This window comes from Lytechinus variegatus, chromosome 2 (assembly GCF_018143015.1).
Source record: "Lytechinus variegatus isolate NC3 chromosome 2, Lvar_3.0, whole genome shotgun sequence".
Classification (NCBI taxonomy): Eukaryota; Metazoa; Echinodermata; class Echinoidea; order Temnopleuroida; family Toxopneustidae; genus Lytechinus; species Lytechinus variegatus.
Window position 1 is genome coordinate 2,199,910 of NC_054741.1, and position 25,224 is coordinate 2,225,133.

The 25,224-nt window shown below is 35.8% G+C and overlaps 2 protein-coding genes across 2 annotated transcripts in view; one reads left to right on the forward strand and one right to left on the reverse strand.

The window, feature by feature from the left end:
• Positions 1-1,147: 1,147 nt before the first annotated feature.
• LOC121407048 (F-box only protein 31-like) lies at positions 1,148-13,931 on the reverse strand. The gene is made up of 10 exons (XM_041597963.1): positions 13,840-13,931; positions 10,370-10,555; positions 9,255-9,320; positions 8,157-8,233; positions 7,074-7,247; positions 6,592-6,672; positions 5,869-5,996; positions 4,929-5,082; positions 3,637-3,881; positions 1,148-2,466 (listed from the first exon to the last, which is right to left on the reverse strand). Exons 2-10 carry the CDS (start codon positions 10,515-10,517, stop codon positions 2,307-2,309), a joined length of 1,233 nt encoding a protein of 410 aa, XP_041453897.1. The 5' UTR covers positions 10,518-10,555; positions 13,840-13,931; the 3' UTR covers positions 1,148-2,306.
• Positions 13,932-19,150: 5,219 nt separating this feature from the next.
• LOC121407049 overlaps positions 19,151-25,224 on the forward strand; it is a 30,647-nt gene continuing 24,573 nt past the window's right edge. Inside the window, exon 1 of the mRNA XM_041597964.1 lies at positions 19,151-19,294. The gene's annotated coding sequence lies outside the window, so the exon portion shown is untranslated. The remainder of the gene's footprint in view (positions 19,295-25,224) is intronic.

Consider the following 25,224-nt stretch of genomic DNA (forward strand, 5'->3'; position numbering starts at 1 on the left):
GGATCTGCTCCCTACTTCATGGTGGGGGGGGGGGGTGAACATCAATAAGGTATTTACTTTTGAAAATACATGGACGGATGAATTTCGGGCTTGAAACTGCTCTTTTTTTCATAATTAAATTTCATACAACCTAGATCCGAGTCTCGTATCTTACATAAGAATGAACTTGGCTAAATTGGGTCCAAATTGGAGTGAATTATAGAGTAAGTATGGTTTTCAAAGGAAAAAAAAGTCTTTAACACCTTAAAAGTGGCAAAATCTACATACACACAAATACTGAGTATGAATTACATGATTTTTATCTAAATATCACCTTCAGTGTGGCAGTAAATGTGTGTACAGCCATTCACATGTTTTGTATGTTTTCAACCCACCCCCCTTGACATTTTGCAGCATGAAAGTTTTTGACTGCGCTGCTCGCTGACTTTACTTTCAAGTCTCGCGCATCTTTTGAGATCAACTTTGCAAGCCTGGGCATTCGATAAACGAAATTATGCAACATTATTTAAGTGAATGTCAGACTAAAATTGCTCAAAAATGTATATATCATGTACAAAGTCAATTCAAGATCTGTTTCATCTAATCTTAACTTCAAAATAAGAGATAATTCTCACTTTTATTAACAGTCATTTATTTTGATGCTAGTTGTCACTTAAACTATGTCCCCGATGAATTGTCTAAAAAAACTAAATACATAAGAAATTGATTATGGTACCAGAATTGTTTCCCTTTACAGTTGCTTGGAAAGCCATAAAGAATATTTTCACCATAAATTAGCTTTCTAAGAGCTTTATTTAGTGAATAAGAGCAAAAAGAATGATTTCATGAATAAATTGGCATAATTAGTTCATATAGAAAAAAATATATGAATTTTGTGCAATCTACCTGTACGACAGTGTAGATATTCTTACCTTGTTGCAAATTTTAGTCACCCCCCCCGGACTTTAAGCTCGCAAAATAGCCCAGGTAAGTTCGGGTAAATGCTTTTCAATATTACTGTGGCAATATGTAAACTGAGATATTTTATACAGTATTTGCCTATTGCGATCCCTCTTAAGGCCTCTTCTGCTAGATGGACTCCACTCTGTAAAGATGGATTGAACCTTTAATTACATGATTTGAAATATACGTGTGCTTTTAGCAATGATTTTCATGATCTCAAATATAAAGAGATTTTTTCACACACATCAATGAAAATGTCTGAAGTAAAGATAACACCTCTCAAATAAAAATGATAATTTCACTTTGTTCTGATTTTAAAAATTCTCATTTTGGTTCAGTCAGAAGGCAGTCAACACAGCCAACAGACCTTTCGAATTTGAGAAAACTGGGCATAAGCTGAATGCGTCTTACAGACGGTTCTCAATATCAGGCTCATAAATTGCTACTTGTGTCTAAATTAAAATTTTTCATCCTATATTGTAGTCTGTTTCAGGTTTTTTTAGGACAAAACAAGCACTTATACACATGTTTCATCTTATTTTGAGAATTTCTTAAATCAGCTTCTCACAAAGTGAAACAATCCCTTTAAATAAATTCTGCCTCAGATTTCCAGGAATACAAATAAATAAATTGATTCAGAAATTATGACATATTTTGAAAATTTCAATATATAAAAGCAACTTTTGCATATAGAGCATATTCAGCTGTTCTGTATTTTCACTTCCTAATAAAGCTACATAAATAGGAAATAAAAGTGCAAGAAATTTGTGTAAAAAATAAATAGACATCCAGAGTCTCCATTTGGTATATAAAAGAGACTAAGGCCTGTATTCTGAACTCTGGTTTAAATTAAACCATGGTTCAAAGTTGCGGTTTAAGTATGGAGAGCCAATTGGCACACAAATCCCTAGCAGTACACACCCAATTTACTAACTCATATGACACCCAAATTGTCTGGGAATGGTAACTGAAGTATTTTTCTTCATCATGAAAGCAAGAGGAAACAAATAGTAAACATAAGAAATTTACAATATGAACAGAATGTTAGAATTTTTGGCTCCCCATAATTTTAGTACAGACTTAGACCACGGTCTAAGTTAAACCCGACTTCAGAATACGGGCCTATATATCTACTGTCTTCCATCTTTGGTCTAGTGATTACGAGACACAGACTTCAGGTAGCAATGTGTGACTGATCACAGGATTGGATGAAAGCTCGCAATACATATGAGCGAGGTTGGTAGAAGTTTTAACACTATTTCATTTGATCATCCCCAACCGATGAAAGTTTCTTGTATCGATATAAACATCATGTAGTACCTAGCAATCGCCTGATGCCCGATGGATGAATGAAAAAGATGGTGTCACGACCATACGTCCTCTTTCACTCGGCTATAAATACTAACAGACCTCAGCTTCAACCATAGGAATGCCATGACATCATCATTGAATATGATGCAGTGGGCAGGAGTCCTCTCTGCATCCCTGAATCCAGACATGGCAATTAACCCTGTACCATAAAACCTAAAATGGACAAGATATCAATGGAAATAAAGATATTAAAGGACATCATTGTCAACGGGACAGTGAAGATAACAACGATAATATGAAAGATGCAGGCCTGAAATGTCAATATTTCTAAGGCAAGGCTGTTTTTTCCATAGGGCCCATTTTTATATTACAGTACATTTTTATATTACAGTACATGTGGAAATTCTAACAAAGGGCATGAAAAATCTCTTAGATCAATGAGAGGGGTATCAAAGCCAATTAATAGAGCATCCACAGCAATGGACTAAAGATCAATTTAAGCCATGTAGTGTCAATTACACCGAAAAAAGGATAGCAATTGTAGATCCGGTCACTGACAAACTGATGAAATCAAGCTTTACAAGCCGTAGACCAATCATTCTCATAAAATTGATTGTATCTCTATTGAATGGATTTCAACTCATTCCCATAGGCCCAATTTTAAGAAGAGTTGTGATTAACTTAAATTAGCATCAACTACGGAAAGCCAATGACATAAAATCATATAGGATTAAGGCTTGGGAATCTTGTGCATCTATCATTCATCAACTTGTTGACTACTAAAGTCTGTGACTCACATGGCTTTGTAGAGGGACCATCCTGTTCCAAAAAGCAATGATTTAATCAATCAACATGGACTTTTGAATCTACAAACTAAGGGAAATTCTGAACAATATCCATGATAGTATTTCATTGTAAAGAATTACTATAATAATACGTTACAGCAATTCCATAAAGGATGTACATCAGACCCTCTATCTGCAAGAATTTCCTGCATTGATAAGTCTCTGCTTTGTGCTTCATATGAAAAGATGCAACGCTCTCACATTATCATGGCTTCACTAGTTTGTGATATGAGTAAAACTTCAAGATCAGTTGTACAAAAAAGGGTGGTTATTAAGTGCAGGCTGCACAGAAATGTTGCTAGCCTAACAGAGCGACAGTAAGTCCAGTCACATCTTTTGGATTGTAAAATTCAAAACATTTATCCAAGGTGTAAATAACCTGTTGTGACAATAGGCATCGCTGCAACATTACCCGTTGTAACAGGGCATCTGTTAGCGCATGGTTGACCCTAACAACATTTCTGTGCAGCCGCTCAGGTTGTCGGAAGTTAGAGCGAGGAGAGAAAGATCTAAAGATGATTTGTCAAAGCCCTCTCACCTCTGTTTGCACCTTCCCAGATTGAGTCCTGTTTCTTGACCCAAGAGGGTCATCCCACGATCATGAACCTCGAATGGAAGGTGGAAGGGCTGCGAGGTCTGGGTCTCATCGGATGATGTCCTTACAACTTCAAGGTCCAGTTCCTCTAGAGCAAATATACTCTCCTGTTGGGCAAGGTCCAGGACCATGGGCTCATCCAGATGGACCTCCAAAGAGACCTTTGTGGCGGGCACGTTAGGGTCTCCCTGGAAAAACAACATCATGACACCATCATTGACTTCAGAAGCTTTCAAGTTTCATAAAGAAAAAATGTCAGTTATAGTCTCTTAATATTGTTTTTCTCTAAACTAATCAGATGCAAGGATTTCAGCAGCTTATAACAATCTTAATCACTGACAAGAAACTCAATGAAATGCTCCCTCACAGAAGCTGATATTTATTGTCTTTGTATACAGATTAGCAAAGGCCCAAATGAATTCAAATTACATAGAGTGGGAATGAGGAAATAGCATCAAATTATTAAGATGAAACTAATATAACTTAATTTTGAAATCAAAGCAATGTAATATTATGTTGACAAACTAAACAACCTGGAAAGTTTACAAATTCATGGATTTCTATTGTGGTTTTGTGGAATGATAAAATCACACTAAGTTGAAATTCCATCCCATGCATATGCATGAAAATTGTTCAAACTTTGGGGCACTTCAATATGAACATTGGTGCTTGTAAGTTAGGAAACCCCACCAAAAAATTGAACACATTCAAAGTGTTAACATTTTGCTTATATTTGCGAAGTCAGAAGACAATATATTACATTCAATAACATTTGTTTCTCTGGGCTTGGCGAACATTGTAGTGTTACATTCAACACTCATCATGAAGGAGTGCATTTTGTGGTGGGGTTCACTACCTTTTGAACACAGCTGTATACCTTTTAAACAAAAAAACCTGCCCATCACTCATACCATTTTAAACAGGAAAATGTTAGGCCAATGTTGTTTCTGACAATTTTTCCCCCTAAAAGGTTATCTCTAACTTCAAAGTGATGTAATCCGGACAAATATTTACTTGTTGATAAAACTGAACATACCTGTCATTTGGCTACTGATGGCCTCAAAATATTGTTGGCTTTTGACATGTCCGTATAGTTTGATAAATACGTATATACACAGACAACCCCTTTAAAAAATAATTTAAAAAACAACAAAATATCCATTTTGCAAGAGCCACTGATTTGGTAATGACTGGAAAAGGTTACAAAGCCAGTGAAACTGAATTGATTGACTCACCGAGATTTTAATTCCTTTGATTCGATTGCCGTCGTACGTGACATATATAAGCTCAATGCCGTGGCCTCCATACGTTCCTTTGAAGATTCCTGGTTGAATTGGCATATTATCTATGGCCTTGGGTGGCTCCAAACCCTTGAAGGTACAGATTGAACTATGATATGATTCAAAGTAAAGATAAGTGAGATAGTAAGGTATTTTTTTAAAAAGTAATTTTAACGAGCAGCCCCTCAAATGTCATGAGCTATAAATTTCATAAAATGAAATTTTCTCAAATGTTGAAAGTGCTTTCATTTCTGTCTTCAATATAACCCCAAACACATCATTTCATACCTCTTTCTGTAGAGAAAATATTCTTCATCATAACCCATCAAAAATGGGATTCTATGTAATTTATATTACAAATGTGGAAACATCTCACATATGAAGCCACAAATTTTACATTGGTATAGCCAAATAGAATTTAGATAAGAGTAATAAATGGGCTAAATGGTGATTAGACCAAATGTTTTGTAGACAAACTGATTGAATACAAATAAGTATTATACCATGTGGGATGCGATCAGACCAAAAAGAAGACCAAGTGACTGTAGACCATGTGGCGATTTAGCCTTCATGGCACTTATTCTCAAGTCAGGTTTAACTTAGACCATGGTCTAACTCTGTGCTAAAATTATGGAAAGCCAAAAGTGTCAAATTTTTTATTAATTTGTATGTTTCTTATGTTTACTGTGCTCTTTCCTGATTCATCGATGGTGAAGACAATCATTTATTTATACCTCCTAGACAATTATGAATGACTTGAGAGCCAAATAGGCTGATATATGATATGTATACTGTGAGTGATTTATGTAACAATTGGCTATCCATACTTAAACCACAACTTTAAACATGAGTTTAAGTTAAACCCGACTTCAGAATATGGGCCCATGGCACTTACTCATATTCCCTAAGCTTGATATACTTCATCTTTAAAAGATCCAAATGAAAGTCAAAGTTTTGAATGACAAATTCACCAGGTTCAGCATTAATTTCTTCCATAATCCAATCCCGAAATTCTTGTATACTCTGAGAAAAAGATAAAGAAAGAAGTGTGAAAGAAATTAAGTATCAGTATCTTATGAAAAACATGAGGAGAAAGCAATGAACAAACGAGCTAGTGTAAATTAAACATTTAAAAAGCAGGCTATATTTCACATATACAGAAAAGAAATTAACAAGTCCAACAATTTTTTTTAGGATTGTATTTTGCTACAAGACAGTGGCAGTCTGGCAGATCAAGGCTTTTAACATAGAGGGGGGGGGGGGGGGGGGAGAGGGAGATGCAGACGACATTTGTTCACCTTAAGCTGTATGAAAAGGAATGTTCCGTGGCTGATTTTCAAAATATTTAGGGGGCACATATTCCAAAGCCCCTGCCTGGATCTGCCACTACAACATAATAACTATTAACATCATTTTTGTCAATCATCATATCCATGATCACCATCAAGATCACTACCACCTTCATCAATGTCAACATGACCATCACCATCATTGTCTACCAACGCCTTAGCCAGGATTTAATCATTTTTTCCTATTAACATGATTTCAGGGTGGAATTTTCTTCAAACATTTGGATCAAAATATACAATGATTCTGTTATGAGGATTATATTACTTACTCCTCTCTGGCTAACTGATGAGTTGTGTTTCTCTGGTTTACAACACTTCACCGTGAATTCAGGCTCTGGTTTTGATGAATTCTGGAAAAGAAGTTAGAAAGAAATGTGCAAGACATGATTTGCATTTGTAATAACTATTCAAATATCAGATCACTGCCATTTCCAAACAGACATATGAGCCAAGAATTAATTCTATCTAATTTTAATATAAAAAATTGCAGGAACAAGCCATTAAATGTAATTCAAGACCTAGATCCTTTACCTCATTAAATCTGATCAAATCATTGCCACTTCTATAATTATGCATACAAGAGCCAAGTTGATCCCACAAATGGTTCCTTATTCATAGGAAAAGACAAGCCGTAGCCGTTTTCGTGTGTATAATACAGACTTCTTACCTTTAAACTATGACCTTATAACCCTAAATATAATCAGATCTTCTCCAATCCTGTGGGTGGGCTGAAGCATAAAAATAAACTTACTGCCATAATTTGTAGTTTATGTGGTCCGTTCTTCCCCTTTAGGCATTCCACGTGAGCCAGGCCTTCCTGCGGGTCAAATCGGACCTGAAACAAGTCCTTGGTTCGGAGGGGTAAGTAGACCTTAGGGTCAACAGGGGTGATGTATTGAATGGCTTTGATTATTCCTCCTGTTATCTGAAAGACAAATGGAGAAGAAATATATTTAACTCCAAATGGCTGTTATGGCTTGCACTTTTTTTTTTCATATTATTAAAATTCAAATGGCTATTTTGGCTTGGTTCACGAACCAAGAGTCTCGCCCGACATCGCGATTGATAGAATATGATCTTTTGAACTTATAGTCCTCATGAACACAAGTGTGGTCTTACCTAATGGTTATTTGTACAAGTGTACACACAATTGATGCAGAAATAAAGAAATAAGAGCATTTTGAACAAAAACTTGACCTTTTAACCCCTAGATGACCTTTGACCCCATCTCCTTCATGGAGACACACGTGGTATCACCCAAGGATCATATGAACCAAGGGTGAACATAACTGATGAAAAAAGAAAGAAATAAGAGCAAGTTGAAAGAAAGCTTTATAACATCATTTGACCTTTCGACTCCAATATGACCTTTGACCCCATCACCTTTATTGGCACACATGTGGTATAACCCAAGGATCATATGTACCAAGCATGATTGACGCAGGAAAAAAGAAATGAGAGCAAGTTGAACAAAAACGTTTACATTTTGAAACAGATTAACAGACCAACAGGAAAAGTGATAAAGAGGTCTCTACCGAACTTCGTTCAGGCGAGACAAACACTGTGGGCTTTTAAACTCTGTCATCATAGTCAGACAACACATAATACTGATATTGGGTAATTTTATAGCGCTTATATCCACCTTGTTTACTTTTGCTGAAGGCGCTCCCCTATTACTTTGGCTAAGCTAGTGGAATGATTACCATACTGATAGCTTTTAGAGGAATTAACTTGTCGGTACCCATTTACCTCACATGGGTTGACTGCAGCACCCAATGGATTGATTGTATGCAGTGTCTTGGATTATAATCAATTTTCAATTCCTATATCATACCTGAATTTTCACCAATCCTCCATATGGCCCCATCTGAGGTTGCCACACACCAAGTAAATGTCCATACGGATAGAGAACTATGAAAAACAATGACAAGCTATGTTTTACTCTTCAAAATAGAAATCAGACATAGAAATACTCTGAAACGAAATTTTGCCCAATTGATCGTGAGCAAGGTCACTGTAATGCCCTAGATTGATATTTCTCTATCCCTTAAATTGTTGAATGCAAAACAGGGTAGCAGCTGCAACTCCCATCTTTTAACGTCTTTTGGTCTGACGAGGCCAGGATTTGAACTCCCGGACGTGAGACAGACGCTCTACCAACTAAGCCAACACACAGTATATAGATCATAACAGAAAGCAAAGAAAATAACATCAAAATACTTTTACTGGACTGTGTCGCTACGGTGTCAAATATGTACAAAAATGACAAGGTTATACATTTCAAAAACTTTGTTTACACTGTATATTTCATACGTTTATTACATTTCTTTTCATGTTCCAATATATTTCACTGCCAGTAATCAATAAATTTACAATTAGGAATACCAATGTAGAAAGTTGGATGCAGGTATAGAAACATTCATTAAATTTGAATCAATAGTTCAGTCATTAGGAATGCTTACAGCATATAGGCTGCTAACCCGTTGAAAGATTTTGCTATACCATGTTTTCTATAGACTACATGCGGACTAAGTCTCCAATGGATTAAGGGAATTCAACAAGCGTTTAATGTGAAATTCTTGTGAGAATGAAAAAAATATTTATGTACTAGTATATATACAAAACCCATTTCTGTATGAAGGCTAGCATTATATCGTGATAAATTGATTAATAGCGTAAAAGGCAATATCATACAGGTACATGTATGATATCATACATACCCTTTTACAGCTCTCAAAGAAGGGGGTCTATTGCCTTTCGGTGTATTTATAGATATATACTTATAAGAAATCGAACAGGAAAGGATTATTAGGAATTTAATTTGGAATATTTATTTGAAAAAGAAATGTGTAAATATTTAATAAGATTTTTGAATGTTGAAATATGAATTTAATTAATACCCAAATAGGGTTAAGAAATGATATATACATACCCTTTGTATAAAGCTGTCGATAAGACTCAACATCTGGCCCCTGAAGCTCCGCACTCACACCAAACTCTGATATACAAAAAATTTGAAGAAATTACAGAAAGGTCTGCGTTCTAAACCTGTATACTTTGAGCTAAGTAAAAATTTGAAGGCAAAGTGCTAATAATCATAAATACTCCATGAAAAAAAATATATAGCAATAAGTCATACTAGAATGCACAATAATTTTCTGAGAGGACTCCTGGTGCCCGTTGCATAAAACTTTTTACCTGAGAAAACTCAGGTTGTTTCTACCAGAGTTTTTGCCCTGTGTTAAAGTCAATGGCAGAAATCAGACTAACCTTAGTTTTCAGTTTTTACCAGAGTTTTCTCAGGTAAAAATTTTTATGCAAAAGGCCCAACCTGGTCCTATTTCTGTGTTTCAATGCAATATGAATAGCAACCTAGTGAGAAATCACTTATTTACCTCAACATCAAATGGAAAAATAAAACATTTAATTCTAACTCCAATCTGACTGTCCAATTATTATGATAGTTATTTTCTTATTCTGTAATTTCCATTCCCACCTACCTACCTACCTACCTAGTACATGCATAATCTGTCATTGATTTATTTCATGTATTTATCTATTCATTATTTACTAAATTTATTCATTCATCTTTATAATAAGTTTTTTCTTTTTACGCAGGGGGAGGTTTGATCTTTCTAAAATTATTGTAAATGAATAAGTGTTTGGTACCGCAAAACCGTAAAATAAACTTAAAAATGGAGATACTGAAGCTTTTCGACATGCACTCATCGGAGTAAAATTGCATGAATGACTAAAACGCATGCTCAAGGCAGCGTATATCCAGCTAAGTGAGCTAACAGACCTGATTCTGTGCCGCCAGAAGAGGTCGCAAGAACCCTTGCGTTATTTTAGTTGCTTCGCTTCAATTTACAGCTGGTACTGAGCCTACATTACCTTGACGGCCAATCACGGCTTGCCATTTAGCGTTCATTATCTATTTCGGTTCTATTATATATTGTTTTGCTCTTGCGTTATAGTAATACATGAGCTTTTAATCCAATGAGTGCATGTCGAAAAGTTTCAGTATGTCCGTTTTTAAAATTGTACCTTCTTTGCATTTCAATAGCCAGATAGCCTCGACTAGAGAAGCTTCATGGAATTTCTTGCATGTTTGGGCAACGGTGGCCAAGTCCTTCCCTGGGAGTCTACAGAATATACACGTGATCAGTTCTGGAGGAAGGTCATTGATGTCCATCTCTAGTCGGGGGAAGATCTTCTGTCTCGACTCCCTCTCTGGTGAGTTAATTTTAATGAGTTGAAAATTGTATGAGATTTATCAGAGCATAATGCACAAACCCCAAGAGAGAAAACTGAGTTAAGATCTTAAAGCATATTCTCTATAGCAAACTAGGTACCGTCATCATCAAAATTCCAAACACAAAACAAATTAACTTCTGAAATATAACACAAATATTTTTGTATTTTCAGAGATACAATAAAATCAGTATTCACCAAGTGATCATGTTGTAACTAAAAACAATGCGTAAAAATTAACTGTGAGCAAGATAACATGTTGAGATAAAAGGTATTCTGAATTATATATTTTTCATTGTTAAAAAAACTTTGAAAAATACAACAAAATTTTTAACAGGTAAGGCACTATTGTGATTTAATGTTGCAAATTTTCTAGACAACAGTATTATCTGTTAGACCCAATTCTTGCTGGATCCTGCAAATAGTGCAAGGACATCTTATTTTACAAGAGACATTTCAAAGACAGTGTAAAGACAGATTTGCAGATTTTTCAACAATTTAAAGATCTTATTCAAAATGATACCATACCAGCGTAAATCTTTTCAAAGACAAAGAGTCCACTAGGCCTAGACTTACATTTATATTTTTGCACTTTACTACACTACTACGCCTAGCTAGGCCCCCTATTCCACAAAAGGGAGACCTTTGAAAGACCAAAAATTGGTAAGGTCTTACAGCAGTCTCCAAGATCACTGAAATTTGTCATCTCTGTGGAATGGCGCCGAAAGACCCCTCAAAAGGGCTCTGAAAAAGTGAATATATACTTCTTGTTTTACTGAGCTTAGACTAGTTATAAGAGTTTTTTTCAATGGTCTTTCAGGTATCTTTTATGCAACAATGGCAAGGCAGTGCTTCCTCTCTTCCCGAAATCTAGGAAATTCCAGGAGTTATCATTTCCAGGAATGTTATTATTTTCTGATTATTAAAGGAGACACACGAAGAAAATTTCACGAAAGTGATGATTATAGACAAATTATATATGGATGGAAAGGTATTGTCTTTTTATACACAAATATGTCACTAAAAAGTCTTATAGATGTCGTGGAAATGCAAGAAATGAAATTATTAGACACCCTTCTCAGCCCCCCAGACCGACAATCACGCAGCCGAAAACGGTCGAGAATTATGACGTCACACAATCGACGTGCTCATCATCTCTCTGTGCATCATGCACTGAATCACCTTACTGACCTGTTCAATATCTTCCGAATTTACCGTTTTCTTCATGTAATGTGATATTCAATTTCTGTTTTCGACAACTTCAGACCAAACGTGATTCAGAACTGTGTTCCTTTGCCCGTTTTTATTGAATTGTGGACTGTAAAGACCAATTTTGTCCACTGCAGTCGTCATTGTGTTGCTCCACTCCAGTCAGTGAGTGAGTGAGTCGCTGCCCAAATAATATAAGTAGAGAATCTAATCAAGAACTTGAAAATCAAAAGCAGCAATTAAGAAGTAAGATTTAATAAATACAGGACTGAATAGAATCTCACATGAAAATAAAAAGAGAAAAAAGAGCTGATAGGAATGGGGAAGGAACATAATTAAAAAAAAAAAAAAATCCAGAACCAAAAAAAAATCAAAGAGTTTCGAACCAGGATCCCCGCACTCATAAAAAAAACCGCGTGCGTACAGATTTGTCCACAGACCATGCTATTATATAGACCGTGTTCATAACGATATATGAACAAAGTGCGTTCGCTGTAGTTGCCCCGCAATGCTTCGGCAATCCAAGTGCAATTCCAATCATTTCGCGATCATATATTGCCGTGTTTTTTTGTGGTTCCTGAACTTGCTAAGTAATTAAATTTCATAATTTTTATTCAGTTGTGAAGACGAATGTCTATGCTTTATATTGATAATAATATCAATGTGGTGCAAGCATGATTTCTAAGTGAAAATATGCTTTGTTTATTCACGAATATTTCTTGAAAACAAATAATTTTTTCTAAGCTAAATATCGGTTACCAAAATATGTTAAATGTGCATTTCATTTTACTGTTCAGAAAATTCAAACTTTTATCTATGTAATAAGACCAATCTTGAGAGGAATAAACTATTCTAAGAGCAAAAAACGCTGATTGGAAAGATCGTCTTCAATGGGCTGCTGTCAGCTCAGCTGCTCACTGCTCGTGGTGTGACGTCACTCAGCTGGAGCTCGCCAGAGGACGGACGAAGGCAGAAATATGCCATGAAAATAAGTCATTTTTGAGAGCTGATTTCTGCAAACTCTAATCACTATTTTAAAAGGTGAAGTTATATATCTGATTAGTAATACTTCCCCTTTACAATGATGACCAAAAAAAGTCATTATAAAATACTTTTGATTCTTCGGTTGTCTACTTTAATGACAAAATCTATCTCAAAGTTGCATGGATCTTTCAATGCTATGAAAATGTAAAAAATTTTCCTTACTTTGATTGCTCACAATTCTCTTGCCTGATATGCATTTTCCACCCCTTCAAAATGTTTGGCTCACTACGTCACTGGGCCCTAGGGCCTATATTTCATCTTTTAGGCTTATAATGTCTTGTGATATAATGCATCACATACGTTTGATATGTGTACAAAACAGTCTCGGTCTCATAATCGATTATGGCAATTGACATTGGATTGTAATTGTTAAGTTACTCCGAAGGGCTATAGACTAATAAGTATAGTTAGAAGAGAAGAACTATCTTGCGGAGGGACTAGTAGAGAACATTTGTAAAATTCCAGGAACTTTAACAGTAAATTCCAGGAAAGTTTTGTTTTAAAAAGTGGAAGCACTGGAGCATGTCTATCATAAGCCTCAAATAATAATATACATACCGTATGTAACTTAAAACTAAGAATGAAATGCTATTGTTCACATTATTACTCAGTCTGCCTGGGCCTGGGCTGTGCTATGTTCGCACTGGCACTGCCCACTGGAACAGGACTAACGACTAGATCTAACTTTCTAATACATGTAGTGCGTTACGGCTAGGCCTAGGTACGTATACTCGTCTAATTCTCAGTGAGTGATTTTATCTCTCAAAGCCGCGCCGGAAATGCACGCCACCTGCAGCCAGCAGTTCGGGGGGAAGGACCTTGCCGGCGCCGCACTTCAATGCACTGTGGTCGGGGCGTGCGAGATCAAAACAATGTGACGACGCCGCCAGCATGCGCTGCAAACCCCTTTTTAAATGTATTCAATAGAAAGCCATGCAAAATACAATCTATAATAATCTAAAGACTGATCAAATACTGGTGTAACGCTACATTCTGAGAATCAACAATACCTATATCATATGATTATTTATCGTCACGCCGCACCGTTTGTCTGCCTGTCTTGAGTGTGAGTAAAGATATCCCGCCGACCATAGAGTTACCGGTATGCGCGTTTCCGTTTTACACCCTGGCGAAGGCATTTTCCGGAAAAGTAGCCAAAAAGCGACTAGTGAAGAGTCTACGTCTACGTTTGTTTACATTATCAGCTGGGCGCGCGATCCAAAGTCCGCACCGAAGTTATCCGCAGCTGAGCTTATACTTTCCAGGTTCAATACTGCAGTATCTATCTATCTAATAATCTTCTCTGTCTCTCTCATTCTTTATCTAACATCTATCTATCTCAAATTCTCTATCTCTCTCTATCTATCCATCCATCTGTCTGTCTTTCTGTATTTCTCTCTCTCTACCTACCTATGTAACTACAGTATCTATCTGTTAATTTGTCGCTCTACTCTCTCATTCTTGATCTATCTGACATATATCTATCTCTCAAATTCTCTATCTATCTCTCTATCCATCTATCCATCTGTCTGTCTTTCTCTATTTCTCTCTATCTATTTATCTATTTTTTAACTAGAGTATCTATCTATCTGTTAATTTGTTAATAATCTTCTCTGTCTCTCTCATTCTTTAATTATCTATTTAATATCTCTCTCTATCTATCCATCTGTCTGTCTTTCTCTTATTCTCTCTATCTATTTATCTATCTATTTTTTAACTTATCTATCTGTTAATATTCTTTGTCTCTCTCCCTCTTTATCTATCTAACATCTATCTATCTCTCATCTATCTATCTCTATCTATCCATCTGTCTGTCTTTCTCTATTTCTCTCTATATATCTATCTATGTATCTATCTATCTGTTAATTTGTCTATATTCTCTGTCTCTCTCATTCTTTATCTTTCTATCTATCTAACATCTATCTATCTGTCTCTCAAATTCTCTATCTCTCTCCTTCTCTAGCATCTGTCTGTCTTTTTTCTCTCTTTCTCTTTGTCCGTCCATATTTCTATCTACAACATCTCTCCTTCTCTCTATCTATCTATCCTTCTCTCTCTCTTTCTCTCTCTCCCCCTCTCCCTCTATATATCGACCTCTCTGTCTCCCCCCTCTCTCTATCTATCCATCCATCTCTCCCTCTTTCTCTCTCTTTCTATCTATCCACCTCTCTCTCTTTCTCTATTTCTATCTATCTGTCTATCTTGTCTCTATCTATTTATCAGTCTTCTATATCTATCTTTCGGCAGCTTCTAAGTGTATCAATCCATCAAACTTAAATTTGTCTTTCCATTATAAGTATCTGTTTATTTTGATTTTGTCTGTCATTCTATTCATTTAGTTAATAATTTATTTTTAGAAAAAAATATAAACAACGCGACTGCAAAAGCATGTTCGGATTTCACTCCTGACTGCCGCTCTCTCTGTACATGAAGTGCCGAGGAACTCTGTGCTCTGATCAGTAACTGTGCAAATTGCATGCGGTGGTGGACTCGCCTGTGTCGCACGCTGCATGCAACCCAGCGACGTGTGTAGACTCTTCACTAGTCGCTTTTTGGCTTCTTTTCCGGAAAATGCCTTCGCCAGGGTGTAAAACGGAAACGCGCGACCGGTATACGACCTTACGAAATCGCAAGCCAATACCAGTATTGCGTAATACGGTACCGGTAACGCAAAGTCTGTAATCGTGGTGTTTTTACGATCATGGACCCTATATAGCAGATAGATGACTGCTTGCATATGGGCAGAAATCTCAATAGTAGGGGGGGGGGGGTCATTCGATTAGGAGTGGAACTTTACAGCAGAGCAATTGATGCCGGAGCAAATGTCACGGAACCGATCATATAGCCCCCCCGGGGGGGCCAGTTCCATTCACGAGTGGATACCATGCGCGACCATTGGGTCTCGAAAAGCACCCTAAACACGTAATTTCCATATTCTGAAAATGCACCCCTTAACAAGTACTGGCGTGTGAAACCCTACCCTTAACAAGTATTGGAAACAAAACGATACTCTTGGCAAATATTCCCCGAAATGAACCCCTAAACAAGTATAGGAATGTTTTATTGTTACGGGTCCTTCGGTCGTCGTCTTTACCTTATTTGGTTTAGTTCGTCCCCTCCTACACCTCGCGCAAATCGGACTCTAAACACGTAGTGTTGGGGCAAAAAGGACATCCTTTATAACATTTTATTTTTGTTTCATCATCCCCACAAAATCGACCCTAAACACGTAATTTTCCTAGTGAAATAGATACCCTTTTTTCATTATTTTTGTGTTTTTGACACCCTTATCACGTTACGTACGTAACGTGCCCTATCGTGAAAAAGACATCCTTTTTACGTGTTTTTTTGGTCGCGCATGGTATCCACTCGTCAATGTAAGTGGCCCCCCCCCCGGGCCCCCCTAAACATGTATATCAGTCATGTCAGTGAAACCGTGATGATGCAAGTCGCCGTTCCCGATGCGCTACCCACCACACTAAGAGCCAGGGGGAGGGTAGCTCTATAGTTTTTTACCTTTTTTTGCTTGTCAATTTTTTTTCTGCGTCTATTTTTGGCTTCCGCCGCCAATGCCTATATATATAAAGGCACATATCACGGACCCTGATTGAATAGCTTAATTTGATCAAGAAGTGGGCACACAAGACTGTCTAGCACAAATTAAAAGAAAAGCTAGGATGAAACCCGGGGATGAAACTAAGAGAAAGAAACCAAAAGAAGAAAAAGGAAAACATGAAGGAGAAAAGAAAAAAAGAGAACATACAAGGGGGAAAATGAAATTAATTATGAATTATGAAGAAAAAAAAAGGAAAAGGAAAAAACTGTAGCTATATAGCAAAAAGGGAGGAAAAGAAAGATAAAGGGTAAAAAAAAGAAGAAGGTGAAAGAATATAAAATCTATTAAAATAATTCTGTTCTTTGGCAAAATATAGTCAATTCCCGGGAGTCAATTCTATGACTGGTTGCCATAGCTTGATTTTTAAGCATATTTTAAGTTGTACAGACGGATATAGGCTGCATATTCAGACCCCTAGGCTCCGAGTGAAAGTTTTGCACAGCAGCCAATATTTCCGGGGCTATGATAATCTCTATTTGGCTTAACCATAATCATATGCAGGACTTAAAGGGGAAGTTCACCCTGAAGAAAACTTTGTTGTAAAAATAGCAGAAAAAAATAGTAAAAAATATTGGTGAAGGTTTGAGAAAAATCCGTTAAAGAATAAGAAAGTTATTAGAGTTCAAAGTTTTGGATTTGTGACGTCATAAACGAGCAGCTGCCCCATGTGTTATGTAATATAAAATGCATGAATTTCAAATTTTATATGGTTGCTGATGACTTAATTTTGTTTTCTATTCATGATCGGGTGTGAAATGATTTGTCTATTGATATACAAAAGGTACAGTAAAAACCATTTTCAATTTTCTGAGAAAATGACATTTCATTGATTTTTTACCATTCGCTATGAAGGAATGCTGCTCGCATAATTATGACGTCACAAATCAAATAATTGAAATTCTAATAACTTTTGAATTCTTTGATTAATTTTTCTCAAACCTTCGTCAAAATTTTTTATTATTTTTCTGCTATTTTTACAATAAACTTTTTGTCAGGGTGAACTTCCCCTTTAAAGCCCTAGTATGCACGATTGCATGCAACTGCACTGAAAGTCCGAACTTCGACGACATGAAAGTGATCTCGCAACAGGGCTTATGTGGTTATGGCGCAGTTACATTTCACCAATGGCGCCGTACGGCGATTCGAAAAGCCGTTTTAACATTTTTTGTACCAGCTACATATGAATAGTTTGGTTGCAAAATGGGATAGGTCAACTAATGGACCATTCCGAGAAAAATCGTGTTTTTTTATTCTTACTTATTGCAGTCTGGGAATTTGTCATGATGTTGCTACCTATATCGTGTGAACATAATTGGGTATAAAATAAATCTACCCGTCTTCATTTTTCGTTCTATATATTTTTTTCAAAAATTATCTTTGTGGACCTAACCCCTTTTGCAAGCAAACTGAAATGAATCCAATCATTTGAATTTCAAATTTTCTTTGATATCATCAAAGCCACTAAAAATCGATAGGTTTTGAGACAGAAAACAATAGAATTTATAAAAAAAAAATGGACCTAACCCCTTTTGACAAATGAGCTCTTCGGTTGCAAAAGGGGTTATATAGGTCATATATATATTTTTATTCTCCTCTATTGCAATATTCTTATGAAAAACTAAATTTCCTTGATACTCTACCATGTAAACGTAAATTTGAGTATAAAAGAAATTTGTCTTCATATCTTTTTAAATATTCTATAAAAAAAACCTTTGTGGACCTAACTTCGTACCCCTTTAATTTGAAACCAAACTGGGCCCTAACTCCTTTTGAAAAAAAGTGATTTTTCTTTGTCATTTTTGTTCACTTTTTAATGGCAATTTCAACCTTTAATGTGGTATCGTCTAAAGAGCTACTAAAATCTATACATTGAGACAAAAAAATCAGATTTGATAAAAAATGGACCTAACCCCTTTTGCAACTGAGCTCTTCATAGGTGGTTGACGGGTAAATCATTACTGCAGCATTATTGTTTCCCTTTTTTTTAGTTTTCTCACAGGCGCGTTTAAAGGCCAGTTCCATCCCACAAAAAATGTTGGTTTTAATAAATAGAGAAAAATCAAATTAGCAAAATGCTGAAAATTCCATTAAAATCGGGTGTAAATTAAATAAGAAAGTTATGACATTTTAAAGTTCTGCTTATTTTTCACAAAACAGTGATGCACAACTGAAATGAGACAGTCGATGGTGTCCCTCATTAATTAGGGACCAACTTGACTGAATCATATAGTATCAGACAAACATTGCTCATTCCACATGTTCAGGGAGGAATTAATTGTTGTTTCACTTGACAATGAGGAAAAAAATACTGATATTTCCTACTTTATATAAGAATAGGCCTACAGAAGAAATAGTGAGTGGATGACGTCATCAGTCTCCTCATTTGCATAACCAACAGGATGTGCAAATAACTGTTTTGTGAAATAATGCAAAACTTTAAAATGTCATAACTTTCTTATTATACATCTGATTTTGATGAAATTTTCAGTGTTATGCTTGTTGGAATTTTCTCTTTTTACTCAATTGAACTTTTTGTTGGGGTGGACTTGTCCTTTAAACCATCACCAGCCGTGCGCGAGTCATAACGCGATCGAGTCACAGAGAGATGCATTATATTGAACACATACATGTCGAAATGTGAGTCTGACGCGATATCATGACGCGCGAGTTTAGTCCTCGATCGAGCGAGCACTTGAGGAATCATGGGAAATCTAATTTGCATATTGAATTACCCACAGTGCACCAACAAGAAACGCCATGATGCCGTGCGATAATCATAAAATGAGGTAACTTGGAACGAAATTCTGCTAAAGTTAGACGTGGGGGAGACGTCATTTCCGTACAGTTTGGTAAGAACTCTAGAACTTATACATGAAGCTAAATTCCAAAGAAAAGTACAGTGTTTAAACGGGCGAAATTTTAGTTTGAATGTTAATCGAAATGCATGGACCTTGCGGGCGCCAAGCCTGGCGCTGTGCACGATTCGCCGTGTACATTACAATAGAGTGCAGTGTGTGTATTTGCATGCGATCGGATCGTAATAATTTGTGTGTCGGTCTGAAGTTTGAGCGCGTTGTCGTGTCCATCTGCACGTGGTGTGTATGTGTGTGATATTTTAGTGTATTGACGGGGCCGGGTATCGGAGCTGCTGCGGCCGACAGCTGTGGACATACGATAGAGTCGCGGCGCTTGCAAGATTTTTTTTTTTTGGTGCACCCAGCACTTACTGCATGCATGTATTCAGATCAGTGGCGATGGCACCCAGACGCAGTGAATTGCTGCTGAATTCAGAGCTTCCAGCTTTACGTGTAGCTAGAGCTGTCGCGTCGCAGCGCGCTTGAGAACCATTCCATGTTGTTTACAAGAATTGCTCTCATGTCATGTTCTGTGGATTTGTGAAAAATATTTTCTGCGGCTTGATTCATTGCACAAAATATGGCTCATTTCCAAATATGATTATGACATTTTTGATTTCTTATACTATCTGCCTGTATCATTTGGTGAGTCTAATAGTACTAGGTGTAGGGCTAAGGCCTGCCCTTGTAGTTGTAGGTTAATTGATATTTTCGATTAAAAAATGAAAATAAAATCTGTTATATTCTAGGCCTTTTTTTGTAATCATCCCTTTTTTAATTTATTCGTTTAAAGCACTAGAAAATTGTAAATTTGAGCATATTTTTGTGAGGCCCTCTATGGTGGAAAGTAAATAAATGGCGCGATCAGGCTCAGTCATATTAATTTCGTGCATGGCCTTGCGTGTGACTTGCGGGTAACTATGCTATTTTTGCGACCTGTACCTGCAGGTCGGCCGCATTAATTTACTGTACCTCGCACGCAACTCACACGCAGTTCTAAGCGCACGCTTGCAAGTCTAATTTGCATGCATAACAGTTTTGAACATGCTCAAAACATTTTCGCGGGTGAGTTGCGGGCTATCAAAAAGAAAGCTTGCAGGGAACGATTTGCCAGTGCCTTACAGTAATCTGCAATTTTGTTGCAGCTACATGTAGCTGCTATGCTGTCGACTAGTTTGATCTTGTTCTCAAACTCAATTATGGGGAAGTTCCACTGACAAAAATACAGCAGAAAAAAATAAACATTGGACATGTATTGGTTTGAGGAAAACCCATTATAAAGCAGATTAAAAGAGTTAGCTTAGAATTCTTTTTTTATTATTTGTGACGTCACGACGTTCGAGCAGCTTCGAATGTATCGCGAATTAAAAAAATGATGTTATTTTTGTACCTTTATTATATCAACAAAAATTATTTCACACCCGCTTCTGAAAGAAGAAAATTGTTGGTCATTATGAACTATTAAAAAATGAAATTTATGACTGCATATATGGCCTATATGTATGGTAGTGGATCGTATTACCGAACACTTTTCATGAATTTGATCATATCAAACACATTATTCCAATGAAATTCACCAAACTTTCACCATAAATACACAAATACCTACAAAATATAAATATGCAGAAATATTGCCGAAATTGTTTTTCATTTTTACGACATCAGTTTCTAATCGGACCCCTCTTCGCAAGTGAAATATTTTGGTCACTTGAAATTATTACCGGACGTGTGTTTTCTATGGGAAAAGTTGGGAAAACAAAGTCACTTATGAGCTATTTTGACCATATTTTATTGTTTAGAGGATATAAAGACTTCGAAATTGTGTTTTTGATAATTTTTTATAATTTTTCTATTTAAGTTCCCTTTGGAAGGAAGTTGCAAAGGTTTGAGCTTATTTGATTATTTTCTGACGCATATGATGCGCGCGTTCGGTAATACAAGCTTTAGGCCGGTCGGTAATACAATCACTCACTATGCTATGGGGCAGCTTGACGTCACAAATCAAAAACTTAAAACTTCTGCTAAATTTAATGGATTTTCTTCAAGCCTTCACCAATATTATTATTTTTCTGCTATTTTTACATTATACTTTCTGTTTGGGACGTGAACTTTATCGGTCAGTTGACGCGGGATAGGCCTACTCTTGGTTTGCGCGGCTCACATAAAAGCATGCACAGTTTCGATCTTGATGTGGCAAACCATGGTCTCAGGAACACCTGTTTGGGCCCCGTCTTACAAAGACTTAATTGCGATTGATCCGATCAATCACAACTATGGACGGCCAGCAACCTTAGCATCTAAAATTCATATTTAATTGTTTAAAATATTTTCCAGATATGATGTTTATTCAAAGTTCATCGTTTTTTTTTGAAGATTCAGTGTGATTCTCTATAATTACTATAGAAAATCATGCGAAAAGTAATATGGTTGGATTTCCATACAGTCGAGATTGGTTGGATCTTTGTAAGACGGGGCCCAGGAATAAATCTATAAGCAAATGAGCAATCAATTGCCCAATTATTAGTAGTCCTTTAGTTTTTTAATTTGATATAAATATCGGGCCGAACTATAGGCTATTAGTGACTACCTACACGTAGGCCCTATAAGCGAATTTGTTGTAAAGGGGTACTCCGTGCTGATATATAAACTTACTTAGGCCTATATATATATTTAACTTAAACTGTTTGGGAAGGGAGAAAAAGAAATTAAAGAAACAGAATGGTAAGAGTTTGAAAGAAATCGGACAAGCATTAAGAAATTCGTGACCGTTTTTTGAGATCCCTAAAATTATGTAAATTCAGAAGTGGCAACTGGATAAGTAAATTATGACAGTGAGTGGGAAGGAAAACTTCCCCATATAGGCTATATGTAATCATAAAGGATTTGTAGTTTTATCTCTACATGGAGAAGACAAACCTAGAAAACCAATGTAGCATAATGCTTCATGCCATCATGAAAGAAAAATATAGTTTGAAATAAGACCTTTGAAAAAGCGGCAATCTAAAAGTGTTGTGTACATGTCATTGGAGTAAATGAGAGGATTGTCCTTGCCTTGAAGGTCAAGTCCACCTCAGAAAAATGTTGATTTAAATCAATAGAGAAAAATCAGACAAGCACAATGCTGAAGATTTCATCATCATCGGACGTAAAATTAGAAAATTATGACATTTCAAAGTTTCGCTTATTTTCAACAAAATAGTTATATAGATATGAACGAGCCAGTTACATCCAAATGAGAGAGTCGATGATGTCACTCACTCCCGGGACTCACTCACTATTTCTTTTGTTTTTTATTGTTTGAATTATACAATATTTCAATTTTTACGAATTTGATGATTAGGACCCCCTTGTCTGAAGCATTAAATGTTAAAATAATTGAATTCCACGTGTTCAGGGAGGAATTAAACTTCATTTCACATGACAATGACGAGAAAATCAAAATATTTCATATTTCATATAAAATACAAAAGAAATAGTGAATGAATGATGTCATCAACTCTCTCATTTGGATGTAACTGGCTCGTTCATATAACTATTTTGTTGAAAATAAGCGATATTTTACATCCGATTTTGATGAAATTTTCAGTGTTATGCTTGTTGAATTTTCTCTTTTTATTCAAATCAAGTTTTTGTTGGGGTGGACTTGTCCTTGAAGTTACAACTTTTAAAAATTCATAACTTTCTCTGAGTTTGTCCGATTTTGTGCAAAACTTTCACCCATGTACTTGTCTGTTTGCTTTTCGATAAAAAACGATTTGAGTTGGATTCCCCTTTATGTACATGTATATATAATGAAAAGTTTTCTGTTACAGTGAGTAGGAAACTGTTTTTTTAGTGCTATTTTTAAATGACGAATCTGACGGCCAAAAGAATGAATTTGCTTAATTATCATGAAGAGTAACCCATAGTCTCTTACTCTGTCATTTTGTAGGCCTATCTCAAATTCATGATCAGTAATATATACTACATTCCATGAAATTTGCTCAATATTTTCTCCTATATAACTGCTAATTTTTATTTTACTAACGTTTATCATTCTGGTTTTCAAATTCATATTTCTTATACAGTCATGTAGCACGCGTGGATTCTGTTCATTTTACAAGGCTCTCTCGAAACGCAGTTTTATGAAGAGAAGAGACTAACCTGTCGAAAGAAAACATGAAATAAACAATGCGGAATCCTTTTTTGTGTGTTAATCAAACACTATATAGTCCTCTGATGTGACCTATTGAAATATATTTACAAATTATGCTCATCAGATTTTGAGTGCACAGTAAAAACGCTGTTAATCTTTTTTTAAACAACAACTTGTTTAGGCCTACTAAATGAATCTTGTAGTTTGTAATAACAGTTTGAACAGCCATGCTTCATTTCTTTTGGAATTAAATATTAGAAATTTAACTTTGTTTAAGATTTTAAACACTATTGTTTTAATTGTTAAAAAAATTCTGTACGATTATGATAAAGAGCGTTGTTTTAATTTTTTAACAGTGTGCTATAGTCATCATACATCCTGCAGATTCAGGACAAACAAATCATGCACACTTTATTAAAAAATTAGGGTTACCTGTAATAAAAATATGTAAATTCAATATCGCTTAAAAAAAGACCTCAACCTTTTTTGCAGCGGTTTTTTTTTGGGGGGGGGAGGGTGGGGGGATTGTGAATTAGTCAAAATATTATAAGATAATCTAAGTTTTAGTAGCACAATATTTATAATAAATGAATAAACAGAATCAAAACAATAAGAATCGGGGCTTGAAGTTTGATTGGTTAACCAATAGATTTAGACTAATTGTTACTTATTTCGCACCGTTTCTTTGATCAGATATTTTGTCTTAATGCGTTCAAGATAAAAATCTGCTTAAGAGTTTGGTTGCAAAAAGGGTCAAGTCCACTTTGGACCATTCCGAGAAAAAAATTGTTTTTTTATTCTTAGTTATTGCAATATTCGTATGAGAAACTAAATTGTCATGATGTATTACCCTATCTTGTGAACATAAAATTGAGTATTAACGGAATCTACCTGTATTCAATTTTTTTTAATACATTTTTACAAAAAAATTATAATTGTGGACCTAACTCCTTTTGCAAGCAAACTGAAATGAATCCAATCAAATCCACACCCAAGACACGTGTAGCGTATATTATATATGGTGCGCGAGCTTTCTCTGCCTCAGCACCTCTCTCTGGAATAATTTGCCGTTGAATTCATACGGGAATTCATATCATCACTGGAGACCTTCAAATCTATAACAGTAGGCCTATAGTTATTGGCACTTTGACACTCATCCCGGACACTCATCCAAACTTTCTCATTCCTTCTTTTCTTGTACGTGCGCCTCGGAATAGCCTATTTCTAGATAGATAGAGCTATATGAATGCCTATTATCACTAAAATTTCATTAAAAGCGGATGAAAATGAGAAAAATTAGACATTCTAAAGATTCTCTTACTTTCATAAAACAGTTAAGAGAAGTGATATGGATAGAAGCATGTGTTTCGTTTATGCTATTCCATATACGTCTTACAATTAGAATTTTCGACAGACTCATCAATCAATCTGTTACAGTAGTAGCTTGTTTTTGTTTTATTAAAGGGGAAGGTCATCCTGGTGTGAAGTTGTAAATAAAATCAGAAAAAAAATACTGAAACATTTGGGATAATTGAGCAAAAATTAACAGCTAGAGTTATGACATTTTAGATTTTTGTTCCGAGTCACCGGCGAACAGTCCACGTATTGGTCATACAAATTCAATAAAATGCATATTTATTTTATTTGTGCATTCGGAGCATTTAAGAAAAAATATTTCAATCAGTAACCATTAAATATGGGATTTTATGATTACACACTGCTGTTCGCATGAGGATATCTTTTTTTGTTATTGACTTGCAGTGATGCACACTCATAATTCCTTGATAGA